We start from the raw sequence: 13,801 nt of genomic DNA on the forward strand, positions 1-13,801 counted from the left end.
TTTGTTTTGTTCCTTTGGTTGTGTTATGCTTCCCTGATCACTCATGATCCTTTTGACAATGCATTTATATAATATGCAAATTTGAAGAAATTTTGGGTAACAACTTCAGTGGGGAAAGCCCTTCACCACCCTGCCCATCTAGAGATTCTGGACAGGCCATTCGGCATGTTTCATGGGTGAACCTGCTCCTTAGTCTGGCATCTAAGGAAGTGGCCAAGCTTGGCTTGGGGGTCTGTTACTTCTCCCCAAGCAAATTCACACTTCCTTCCCTCTGAGGCACCTTGTTCATCAGAGTTCAGTTTCCACGTCTCTAACTCACAGTTCTTTGCTCCAGTCTCTTCCAAACCTCGGTTGTCAGGCCCAGCATCTCGGCATACTGCCAGCTATACACTTCCATCAGGAAGTTCCTTCACAACATTTTATGGTCACCTAATATTCATCACGTTAAGACTTTTTAGCTGGGTATCAGAGTCCTCTTATGATATCCTTCACAATCATCAGCATATTCATTATTTACAGCTTGAAACACTAATCTATTTGTAAAGTCCTCTCTTTTTTCCAGCTCTAGTTCACAAGCAATAAGTCGCCAAATCTCATATATATATATTTTTTACAAATGATTTTCATGAATTCCTTTTTGTTTCTTCTCATCCCTTGCACCATATCATTGGCTCTCACCAGCTGCTGGGTCAATCCTTCCCTTTGTCATAGACTAAAGTCAATAATCTTCAACTTTGATTCCATATTGTCCATACTTTATTTACAAAGTACAAAATGCTACTCCTACTATAAAATGACATATAGTTCCAATTCCTTACTCTGAATTTTCAGACCCTGATTATTTTATAGCCACATTTCATTTTTTCCTTTCCCTAATACAGCTATCATCGAGGTTGTTTTCTCTGGAATATTCCTTGCTCACTTGTTTCCATGCACTTGTTCCAGAAAATGAAACCTTCAAAGACCACTGCCATCCACAACTGTATTGCTGCTAAACAGTTCTTTTACCGAACTACTCCACATTCCATTTCAATAGTCAGTAATAACTTTATTTAATTATGTTTTGAATAATTGGAACAAGACAGCCTATTATGCGCTTGGGCATATATGCGCTTGGGCATATTTTACTTACTTCATTTGTATCTCCTAAACATCAAAGACCTTCTTTTGCAATTAAATTCATGATAAATCTCTCCTTTTAGGACTAAAACATGATGATACTAATTGCATGCTACATTTTATGTAAAGGAAATAAAAAGATAAAAGATGACTTTTAATGTTACTTTTCAAGCGCCTGCCTAATTAACACAGAAAATTATATGTATACTTAAACAATTACAAATACTATTTTAAAGAGTATTTTCTATTCATTCATTTGACTCTCACACTCTAGCAAAACTGAGTTGCGGATGATTTTAACAGTTAATGTGTCGGGCACTGGACTGTACATTTTTTTTCACATACTAATTCATCTAAACAGTTTTTATCAGAAGATATTATTATCATCTACCTTTCACCTTTGCCACACCAAAGTAAACACCTGAAAATTCCTGCATGACACAGTAAACATGCTGAAAATTAAAGCACGCAGTGTATGTTAAATGAATTATACGGGGAAATAGCAGGATGAGAGTGTGGAGAGGGCTAAGAGACCGGTAATCTAAATGAAATCTGCCAAGTTTGGCTGCATACTGTTTGGGAGTTTCCTTTTGAATTTTCCCCTAGGTAGGACGACTATTTTTTTTCTCACAGGTTTTCTGTAATGAAGGTCTGCCACTCATTAGTTGTTTTGCAAAGAAGGTGACCGGTCTGTGTTAATCTATGGGTTTTTTTTTAATCTTAAAAAATAAGAAAAATGAATTCCACCTGATTTAACAGTATTCATAGATAACCGTGGAAGAGGAAATGGAGAAAGGCAGAAGACAGGGATAGAGGGCGAAGATAACATTGTCAACGATGGGGATTGCTGACAAAGGCCCCCGAGCGCCCCCTAGTGGCTGACAGCGAATCCTTCGGAGCCAACACACCTCCCAACAACAGCGACCCCACAGCTTCGGCGCAACTCGCCGTCCTTTCCTTCCTAATAGAACAGAAATACCTCTAACGGGCACTTCACGCTGTTATTCTCTGAATGCAAATCCTCCGGTGAGCCAGGCCACGGGCACACCATAATTTGGCAACACTCCTCCAGCACTTCAGCAAACCCACTGCCCCGTCAGGTGCCTCGGAACAGCACCCCCACTAGGAACAGCATCCCAGCCGTTTCTGTTCTAATGCAGTTCGAGATCCACTGGGAATTTTCAAAAACAATCTCTGATTCTGACTTTAAAGCCCACCGACCATAACCTAGTGCACAAATCTGCGTCTGAACACACATGTGTTTAACGGCTACCCGCCGGGATACAGGGAATACCACGGACATAGGCTCTTTGCTTTCAGGAAACGCAGCGATTTTAGGGAAAGAAAACGTAACCACACATATCTACATAAACGCCACGAAGGACACGACAGCTATGCCTGGGTGAAGCCAAACAATGTTAGGCAAAACCAGACCAAAACAAACACACACACACACACAAAGGCGGGAAACACAGTCCAGCCAGAGGGAACATTTTTTCAGTTATCTGGGTCCCGGCGGTCTCAACTTCTCTTTTTAAAGGATTTACAGAGAGAAGAAGGGATAGATCTTCCATTCTCTGGTTCACTCCGCAAGTGGCCGCAACGGCTGGAGCTAAGCCAGGAGCCAGGAGCCTCTTCCGGGTCTCCCACACGGGTGCAGGGTCCCAATGCATTGGGCCGTCCTCCAATGCTTTCCCAGGCCACAGGCAGGGAGCTGGATGGGAAGTGGAGCTGCCGGGATTAGAACCGGCGCCCGTATGGGATCCTAGTGCATGCAAAGCAAAGATTTAGCCACTAGGCCCCTTTTCATTGAATGAATACATCCCCGAGAGGAAGGAAAGAAACACACGAATCCACCGAACAGGCCCGGATCTCCTGAGCTCTCATTTTAGGAGTCAGTCCCCCACGGCCACACAGCCCATAGAAAAACCAGGCCCGAGCCCCGTCGGCTCGAGCCTCACGCCTCTCACACCTCACGCACCTCACGGGGCGTTCCCACGCGGCCCTGGCGCCTCACGGGGGTGTTCACGCGTGACCCGGACCCCTCACGCCCCTCACGCCCCTCACGCCCCTCACGCCCCTCACGCCCCTCACGCCCCTCACGCGGACGTTCACGCGGACGTTCACGCGGGTGATCTCACGCGGCCCTGGCTCCTCAAGCTCCTCACGCGGGCGTTCTCACGCGGCCCTGGCGCCTCACGAGGGTGTTCACGCATGACCCTGACCCCTCACGCCCCTCACGCGGACATTCACGCAGGTGTTCTCACCTGGCCCTGGCTCCTCACGCGGCCCTGGCTCCTCACGCCGGCGTTCTGTGCGTGCCCACCTCTGGCGCAGGCGCAGAGAGGGGCAGCAGTGTTGGAACCGGCCCGGCCCGGCGGGCAAACGGCAGTTGCAGAGCCTGGGTTCCCTGGCCTGGGGTTCCCGGGATGCCTCGCCTCTTCTGTGTGTGGCTGGGGCTCCTACTGATTGGATTTTCCCGTGAGCTGAACCAGGACTTAAGCAGGGCCAGGAAGCTGTGCGGCCGGCACCTACTGAAAGAAATAGTAAAACTTTGCGGCCATGGGGACTGGAGCAAGTTCCATTTCGAGGAGCAGACCCCTTTGGAGGAGCAGATTTCCGGGGAGTCGGGAAGCACTGTTGCCTTCATCCCGGACCAATTTGGAGTAAAACCAGGTAAACAGCTCGGCCACAGGCGTGTGCATCTCGGTACATTTGTCATCCCCAAGTGTGTTCTATCAGAATAAGTTTCCCCAGGAAATGGGATTTGTGTTTAGAACACAGGCAAATTTTTAAATAAATAGATAATAATAACCAGGGGATGGAAAATATACAAAATCCAAGTAAAGTGTTTGCTTTTGTGTGATCAATAGGAATTAATTATAGGCGTATGTGAGCATACTGTTGTCCCGTAGAAGCACCTTGCAGAGGCATGTTTGCCATCCTGCAAACCCCATTTGGCCCTTCAAAACAAGCCTTAGGTCTTGTTGTCCCTGTGAAGTCAGCATTGCTCTGTGTGTGCCTGTGTTTTATCTTTTTACATTTATGTATTTGAAAGGCAGAGATAACAGAGAAAAGAACAGGAAAGTATCTTCCATGGGCTGGTTCTCTCCCCAGATGGCCAGGAACTTCATCCAGGTCTCACGTGGGAGCTGACGCCTCAGTTTGGACCGCCTTCTGCTTTTCCAGGTACATTACCAAGGAGCAGTATGGAAAGTGGAGCAACTGGGACTTGAACTGTCTCCCATACAGGATGCTGGCATTGCAGACGAAAGTTTAACCCTCTGCTTCCCGATGCCAGCTCAGCATTGTTTTTTGTTTTTTGAATCCTCACGTTCTATTCTGCGAAGGCATCTAACGTGCTATCTTTTTGAGTACTCATAGGACTGGCTACCTGACTGGCTCAACCCAATCCAAGGCGAGAAAGGAAAACCCTTTGGTCAAAAGGCAGGGAAGGAGTTAAAGAGAGTAAAATGTTAAGCTTGCTCCCTTTCTGGTCAGTATCTCCTGTACATTCTTCCACCAGTCCTCGCTTACAAGTTCATTGTACTTGCACCTCTCTTATCAATTCACACGATTATTGAGACTTTCAAGATTAGGGCAGTGGGGCGTTAAAATCAAATGCAGGACCTGTGTGAACACACAAGACTCACTTCCACAGAGCCAGCCCTGCGTGATGTACTATTTTATGGAAGCTGTCTCATACAAGCTTTTGTGTGATAGGATGTTGATTTGATCTCCAACCAAGACTTGCTGCTAGAGTGAAGCGAAGACAGAGGCAGGCTAACAAGAGCTACCAATACGGCAACATATTTTCATTTGAGAGCAATCACTCCATTCCCTGATCAAGTTATAAGAAGTACCAGGAAAGACCCGACTGCGTAAGACTTTTCTCCATTAGCCTATTTACTGAGCCCCCCTCTCACCTGCGTCTCCACTGCCTAGCAAATGAGGGCTCTTTTTCTCCAGACCATCTTGTGCCGAATGAATTCATGAATGTTTCAGCTTTCAGTTGAATTGATCATATTTGGCTACTCTTGGCTATGTTCATCTATACTTTGGTCTTTTGCTTAGAGATCCTAACTGGGCCATGCAGGAAACCAGTCTTTATGTTATGAATTCAACAAAATTTGAGTGACTTTATGTGGGAAACATTTTTGGTGTTTGAAATAGAAAACGGTGAAGTCTACTGCCCTCATGGAACCTCAGAATAAAGAACAGTGAGGGCTGGTGTGATAATGTAGTGTGTTAAGCCTCCATCTTCAGATCCAACATCCCCTATGGACACCAGTTCATGTCCTGGCTGCTCCACTTCTGATCCAGCTTCCCTGATGACATGCTGGGAAAGCCGTGGGAGAGCATGGCTCAAGTCCTCGGGCCACCACACCCGTGTGGGAAGCCTGGAAAAGCTCCAGGCTCCTTGGGACAAGCCCAGCTCCAGCCATTGCAGAAACATTGTCTCTCTGCTTCCCTCTGTAACTCTTTCAAATAAATAAATGATTTTTTTTAAGGGAGGGAGGAAGAAACTCTCAAGATTGTGTAGGGGGAGCAAGATTTCTGTATGTTATTGCTGTAATGTGAACGTTTACTCCATTTTCTGCAGAAGGTTGCATTGCACTCACAGTTGGAGTGATAAATACCTACCTGGATAGCCTTCATCTTCCCGCCATTTTGAAAAGCAAGGCTGGGAACATCGTTGTATATGACCGCTTATGGACCCGTGTGGGAATTTGTCTAGGATAAATATCTACAGGGTAGAATTGTTGTGTTACAAATTATTTATTCTTGACTTGCTTGAAGTGTGTCAAATTGTTCTCCGACAGGGCTACACCAGTTGATGGTTGAACCATCAACTTTGTGTCCTCATGTGGATGCCATCAATTAGTATTACATCATTTTTTTAGTTCTGCACAGTGCTGCAGGCATGAAATCACATTTACATTGTAACTTGTGCTGGGTTTGAGCATCTCCACCCTTGCATGTCAACTTTTTGTCTTTCATCTTTCTGAAAATTTTCTGTTTCGCTATTTTGCCCATATTTCCTTGTTTTTGCAATTTTCCGGTTGACTCTAAGAGTTATTCAAATCGACATATAATGATCAATTGCTGATTTTAGATCATGAAAACGATATTTTCCCATTTTGTCATCTCTTGGTGGTATTTCAGAAAGCCTTACATAATATACATATGAAGCTAGTTTTCTGGACACCTTTTACTAAGCAAACATTCTTTTCCTCGTTAAGTTTGTCTGAGCCTCCCATTCTGTTTCATTGGTGTGTTCGACCTTGTGTCATTGCTTTGCTGCTTTTAACACTCCCACTTTGCGAGGGCATCCCAATAGTCTTCCTTTAAGATTGACTAGATTTATCTCTGATATTCATTCTTCCATATCTATGTGGGAGTGGGCTGACTGAATTTTTAAATTAATCTAAAAGTATAGTCAGGATGCATGGAGTTACATGGGTTAAAGTTAGGAGACCCCACTTCTTTGTAATGAAAATTCATCCCTATCAAAATTATGGACTATCTTCCTAGTAGTCTTTCTATGAAGACTATGTATTTTTAAGATTTATTTATTTTTCATTAGAAAAGCAGGTTTACAAAGAGAAAGAGAGACAGATCTTCCATTTACTGTCACACTCCCCAATTTGCAATGGCACAGCTGAGTCTATCTAAAACCAGCAGCAAGGAGCTTCCTCTGGGTCTCCAATACGGGTGCAGGGTCCCAGAGCCTTGAGCCCTTCTTTACCTGTGTCTCCAGGCCATAAACAGGGAGCTGAGTAGGAAGCAGAGCAGCCAGGACTAGAATGAGCATCTCTATGCAATGCCGATGCTTGCAGGTTAGAGGATTAGCCCGTGGAGCCAAGCACTGGCCCCTTTGGACTAGTTTGATTAAGTTGTGATATTTGCTTTTAGTTGCTACTATAAATACTTGTGAATTAAATTTTTAGTTAGTTATGGTTAGAGAAAGCAATTGAGTCTTCTAAGTTGCTCTAGCAACCATACTGAATTATGTTAACAATTTCTTGATTCAGTTGTTCGTTCTTTACAAAAGACAGTGTTATCACTTTATTTCTAAATCTTGTACCATTCTTCTTTTCCTTTCCAACTAGCGTTTCCACATCCTCTAGAGGTGTTAGGTGGTAGTCACAGTGATATGTCTTGCTTCAAATCTTAAAGGGTATATATGTACATTTCTCTAGTAAGTGTAACTTATTTGAACATTGATGGTAACTTTATGCCCTTTTTTTTTACTTTGTGTGCCAATTAAAGTGTCTTATAATTTAGGAATTAATCCATTTCATTTTGATTGTTAAATGTACAAGCACTCATTACATTTAATTTATTTTGAAACTTAGTTGTTTGTGTACCTGTTTTTTAATTTAACTTTCTATTTTATGATGCAATTCCATAGGCTCTGGGATTTCCTTTATCCCCTTTCCAAGCTCCCTCTCCCCTACTGATTCCCTTCATATTTTTATGTGTATCTGTTCTTTTCCTACCACATTCTGTTATCTTATTTCTTAATGCATCTGGCTAGAGTTCTATTTATTAACCGTTTTAATGATCAACGTTTTAAATAAGCACAAAGTTATTAAAAAGTGCTATAATAGTACTCTTAACAGCGAAAGACAGAGATTCACCTAAATTTCAAGAAAAAGAGGGAAGTAGTGTTATTATAAAATGCCCCCCAAAACTCCAGAAGTGAGTTTGGAAAGCCTACAAAATCACGTTCACTCTAAAAACCACCTTCTTTTTTCCTGCCTTTTTGAATCTTTTCTCCTTTCTGTTCTTATTTTCAGCTTCAGCTTGCCATGAGAAACCTCATAGAAACTTTTCAACTTTTGTTGCCACCTTTTCTTATCACTTTTTAGTTCTAATTTCAAAGGAGAAGATGTGATTAAACCAATTCAATTTTTTTAACTTGACATTGCTTGCTGGATAATGTAAAAATTATTGGCTTCCTGGAAATCAGGTCCCAATTTCCAGTATCTTGTAACTGACTATAAGGTGAGATGATATGGTTCCAAGGACTGGTTCTACAGTGAAAGCTGTTGACAAAGTTCCTAGGAGGAACCATAAATGGGCAAGGGTCATGGCGGAAGTTTAGCTGACCTCCAAATGATTACCTTTTAGAGTTTAGTTTCAGTATTCAGTACACCAGAATGCAGAATACATTAAGAGCAGTATAATGGCAACATTTAGTTCATTATATCTTGGGAATGTAATTTCTCCATTTCTTTATATTTCAGGGAAAAAATGGTTTCTGTTAGCCACTTGAGAATGAGAGTGATTGCTAATGGATAGTTTTGAGGGGGAGGTAATGGTTATAAAATATGCAGAAGAGGATAGCCCAATTTAAAAATGGCTAAGTAATTTGAATAGACATTTCTCCACCAAGAGCACATAATAAGCATATAAAAAGATGTTCAGCATCATAAGTCATTAAGTAGAAACCACACTGGGGGGAAGGTGTTTGGACAATGCTGAAGACATCACCTGGAACACCCAGTTCTCATCTCAGACTGACTGGGTGTGAATTCCAAATCTACTTTTGGTTCCAGCTTCCTGCTAATGCGTATGCTTGGGAGGCAGCAGCTAATAGCCCAACCGCTTGGATCTCTGCCATTGATGTGGGAGATCTGGGTTGAGCTCTGGACTCCTGGCTCAGCCTGGGCCAGCCCAACTGTTGCAGGTACTTGGAGAATAAACCAGCAAGTGGGAGACACCTCTCTCCCTGCCTTTCAAACTAAAAATGGAGTGGGGGGTTGCCCACAATGAAATGCCATGTCACAACCCTTCATATTCCTGTAATTTGAAAATTGTGAAGCATTAGTTGTTGGTGAACGAGTGCAGAAATTGGAACCCCAGTAAATTGGTAATGGAATTGTAAAATGTGTAGATCCTGTGGAAATTTAGGTAGTACCTCCAAACGTTAAACAAATAAGCATATCACACAAACTTTGTTTTAATAGCAGTGTCATCATAATAACCAAAAGTGGAAACCTCTAAATGTCCTTCAACTACTAAATGAATAAACAAAATGTGGACTGTCTGTGTAATAGAAAATTATTCAACCATAATAGGAATGAAATACTATTACATGGATGAACACTGAAAATATTATAAGTGAAAAAAGACACAAACAACCCTATATTGTATATTTCCATTTATCTGAAATATACAGAGTAGGCAAATTCACATAGACAGCAAATGGACTAGGTGATTGCTAAGGGAACAGGGAAATGGGAGTGACTGTTAATGCAGAGAGGTTTGGGGGAGAGGTATTACAAATGATGACTACAGAGCTGAGTCAGTACACTGAAAAGCATTGACCTATACAATTCCGAATCTGATTGCATGTGCGTGGCATCTCAGTGAAAACGTTAGCATTGGGCTTGGCAGCGTGGTCTAGTGGCTAAGGTCCTCGCCTTGATCCCATATGGCTGCTGGTTCTAATCCCGGCAGCTCCACTTCCTCTCTATCTCTCCTCCTCTCAGTATATCTGACTTTGTAATAAAAATAAAATAAATCTAAAAAAAAAAAGAAAACGTTAGCATGAAAATGTGCACATTTCATGGACTATTCTAATAGGGAGATGATTCAATTCTTTTAACAAAAGTATATGCTGCTTTGAAGCAATACGGTCCATTCTTTATTTAGAATGTGATTATTTTTTTAAAGAAACTGATTCTATTTTTCTCGTAATAGAAAATCTTAATAGATTTTTTTTTTTTCCGTGTCTCTCAACAGTCTTACCTACTACTGCCTCTCAGGATGAAGGAACAGATGATTGGAAGCTGCAGTCACTGCCTGAGTCTCACCACAAGAGGGCCCAACCCGCTCCTCCTCTGGCCGTCAGAGCACTGCCTTCATCTCCTGAGAGCAACCCAGATGTTCACCAGCGCATCAAAGTACAGAAGGAAAGCACAGACCGAATTAAAACCTTAAGCAGTATGTTTTGGGGGAATCATCCCCAGAGAAGACGCAGAGGGTACTCAGATAAGTGTTGTCTGAAGGGATGCACCAAAGAAGAACTGGGCATCGCATGTCTTCCTTATATTGATTTCAACAACTTAAAAGCAGCAGCACTTAGGACCGAACTGTTCTGACCATCACAGGAATTCTATTAACTTAATAAAAGATGAATAGATTGAGTTCGCTACTTGGTAATTGTGCCTTTGGGGGCTATGCTGTGGACACCGCCTGAATGGCCTTGCAGCATTAGGCAGCATCTTTTGACAGAATAGGATCTTAGGGTTTCCCTTGTCGATTCCTATTTTGTCTCTTATTTTCCTTATATTTTAAAAAGACGGCATGATCATTGAGGCTCTAAGGATTACCTGTTCGCTTCTTGTCTTTTAAGCTGCAATTCAATGGATTGTGGCATTTTCCTCTATTCTATCTATATGTCATCCAGATTGATGCCCATGATGATACGCTCAGTCCACGATGCTACAACATCTGTTCCAGCACCAGAAATAGCTAACCAGACACCACTCCGTTGATGCGCTTGCACTGTGATAGTAGTGACACTCTTTTTGTTTGTTTGGTTGGTTGGTTTCGGTCTCAGCTGCTCCACTTTTTTTTATATTACTATTTTTTCCATAGACACATGGATTTCTCCTTCCAAGCCCCTCATCCTCTTGTACTGTTTTCCACCGTGTTATTACAATAATACACTCCTTCAGCAACAATCGTAAGTCCATCATTCTGCTATTTAAGTGTATCATGACATTGTAGGTATAGACAATGGTAGAGTCCTGGCACCTTATTGTCATTCTTATTTTCTTGAGTTTTATTTTTAGTAGCTGTTCAATTTCTCTTCACAGTTTCTAGTATGATCTTACAGAGAGTTCAGTAAGTGACTTTAGGGCGTAGGGCCTCTACAAGGTACCCTGTCTTTGCTTTGAAAGTAGTGAAATCGTGTGTCACCCGATTCCCGTATTATTCGAATGTGTGCAGTGTGGGCTCTCAAAGCCTGCTCCCTCACCGAACAAGCAGCATTAGCATCCGCTGGGAATTCCTAGTACTACAGTCCTAGGATGTCACCACAGACCAGCTGAAATTAGTTACAAGACCTGCAGTATCTGAAAGACAAAAAAGTTCTGGTGGAACAGTCACCATATGAATAGTGTTAAAATCCTTTTATGTGTACCTATGTATCTTTACTCCAAATAAATATTATATAACTATGTAACATAATATTTTTATGGTGTTTTTCAATTTATGTCCACATATGAAACAACTGTAATGCTACAAGCTAGAGAAAAATTAGTCCAAAAAAATCTAAAGCGAAATCCTTACTTTTTACCCATTAACTAGTTGGTAAGCATCATTTGAAATCTTGCCAAAGATTCCAAATATACATGGGTCCCTCGTGCAGGTGCAGGGTCCCAATGCATTGGGCCGTCCTCAACTGCTTTCCCAGGCCACAAGCAGAGAGCTGGATGGGAAGTGGAGCTGCCGGGATTAGAACCGGCACCCATATGGGATCCCGGGGTGTTCAAGGCAAGGACTTTAGCCACTAGGCCACGCCGCTGGGCCCTAAGCTGCATCTTAAAATGCCTACATCTCAGAAAGGAGTGCCAGCCTAAGTCCCAGCTACTCTGCTTCAAATCCAGCTGCCTGATAATGTGTGTAGGGAAGAGCAGATGATGGCCTAAGTACCTGAGTTCCCAGCTCCCGGCTTCAGCTTGCCCAGCCTCAGCTGTTTTTGCGCATCTGGGGAGCAAACCAGCAGATGGAAGATGTCACGCTGCCTTTTTGAATAAATACATCAGTAGAAATACACTCTCAGCATATGCCATAAAAAGGTATGGATCAGAGTCAGAAGAACTGGCCCCCAGCATGGCTTTGCTCTTGCTCAGCTCTGCAATGTGGGCGTGTTATTCCTTTGGATTATTTCCTCAACTATGACACGAGTGGCTTCACCCGTCTCTTCTAGCATGCCAGTGATCTATGGGGATTATTGGAAAAGATCATTTGCTTTCTCAAGCAACCAGAAATATCTACGTAGGAAGCCAATTTAAACAACACTTCTTTATAATCTGGCCTAATTCTCTCAGAGGTCACCCCATGTAAGCTTTTTGAAAGTTTAAAGGAACCCTGGTAGGACGATGGAATGGAATGACGTCGTCTGGCATGGTGTGGACACGGACAGGAGTAAACGCTGGGGGGTGATCAAAGATTTAGCATCAAGGGTACTAAGAACAGAATAAAGGAAAAGACAATTTCTAGGAAAACTAAGAGTTAGTTATAGAGAAATTGGGTTGGACCCTTTCCTGACTATCACATAGAAAAATGAACTCAAAATGGGGAAAAGCACACTTAGAAGAAAACGTAGTGGGGAAAATGTCAAAAATTATAGCAATGATATGAAGATACTTAATAATGTTCACAGAGGTCCGGTGTGGTAGCCTAGCAGCTGGAGTCCTCACCTTGCATGCACTAGGATCCCATGTGCTCACAGGTTCTAATCCCAGTGGCCCCGATTCCTATCGAACTCCCCGCTTGTACCTTGGGATGGCAATCGAGGATGGACAAGGCCTTGGTACCCTGAACCCATGTGGGAGACCTGGAAGAGACTCCTGGCTTCTGGCTTCGGATCAGCTCAGTTCCGGCTCGCAGCCACTTGGGGAGTGAATCAGTGGATTGAAGATCTTCCTCTCTGTCTCTCCTCCTCTCTGTGTATCTGACTTTCCTGTAAAAAAAAAAAATCTTTAAAATGTTCATGGAAAATGAAATTTAAGAGGTCTATTTTGCTGCTAATAAATTTTGAAATACATGGTGCTCATTGTCCAAAATATTGAAGATCCTTCCTATTTTTCTTAAGTCAAACTTAATTCATACAGCTTAGTCTGTTATTTGGATAATCTGGTGACTTATCATTCATTCTAACAGAACAAAATATTATGTTGAAAAATTAGAGAAAATTTCATTAGAAATTATTTAAGTACCAGTTTTAGAGTAGACACAGCAATATTCATAAAAAATAGCCCAGCAGATCACAGTCACAGGAAACATTTCTTAAAATCTGAAAGTTTTGTAATATAAATAGATTTCTCTGCACACTCCTCACCTGATCCTTAGTTTTAGGTGGCAATACAAAAGAAAATAACTTCTGAATATTTATTATGTCCACATTTCAATTTTGTGGGAACATGTTAAAGGAACAATGAAGAAATTAACAGTCTCAATAAATTAAGTACATAAATCCAGATATGAAACTGGTCTCCCAGGTAATGAACTTTTAAGTCTTTTCTGATATCTCCTGCATACAAAATCTGCTTAAATAAAAATTTATCGGAAGTTAGGATAAAAATATCACTTCATTTTAAATTAAGTAGACTTCTTAAGAAAGTACTCTTGAATAGCATGGTATAGTTTTACTGACAGGATACATAAATAGCATGAAAAAAAAATGACAATTTACCAAAGCAAGTACTCACAGAAGTAGGCAGCTATTTATAAAGACTGTATAACTTGGTAGCCTGGAATATTTACAGAATTATAGAATTCTAAGAAAAAAAAACTTTATCCACATTTTTGGATAATATTCACTTGAAAAAGCATTTTGGAATAAACTGGCAGCGTGCAGAACCAACTTAACAGCAGCAATGTTAATTCCTCTACAGATTTTCAGAACCAAAACTTAATATATAACGAACTCAGAATGAAA

General features: G+C 41.8%; 1 protein-coding gene across 1 annotated transcript; it reads left to right on the plus strand.

Moving 5' to 3' along the window:
• The first annotated feature begins 3,511 nt into the window (after positions 1–3,511).
• INSL6 (insulin like 6) lies at positions 3,512–10,277 on the plus strand. Its single transcript, XM_004591872.3, has 2 exons — positions 3,512–3,795; positions 9,874–10,277. Exons 1-2 carry the CDS (start codon positions 3,549–3,551, stop codon positions 10,230–10,232), a joined length of 606 nt encoding a protein of 201 aa, XP_004591929.2. The 5' UTR covers positions 3,512–3,548; the 3' UTR covers positions 10,233–10,277.
• Positions 10,278–13,801: the final 3,524 nt, after the last annotated feature.

Source organism: Ochotona princeps, chromosome 31 (genome assembly GCF_030435755.1).
Source record: "Ochotona princeps isolate mOchPri1 chromosome 31, mOchPri1.hap1, whole genome shotgun sequence".
Taxonomy (NCBI): Eukaryota; Metazoa; Chordata; class Mammalia; order Lagomorpha; family Ochotonidae; genus Ochotona; species Ochotona princeps.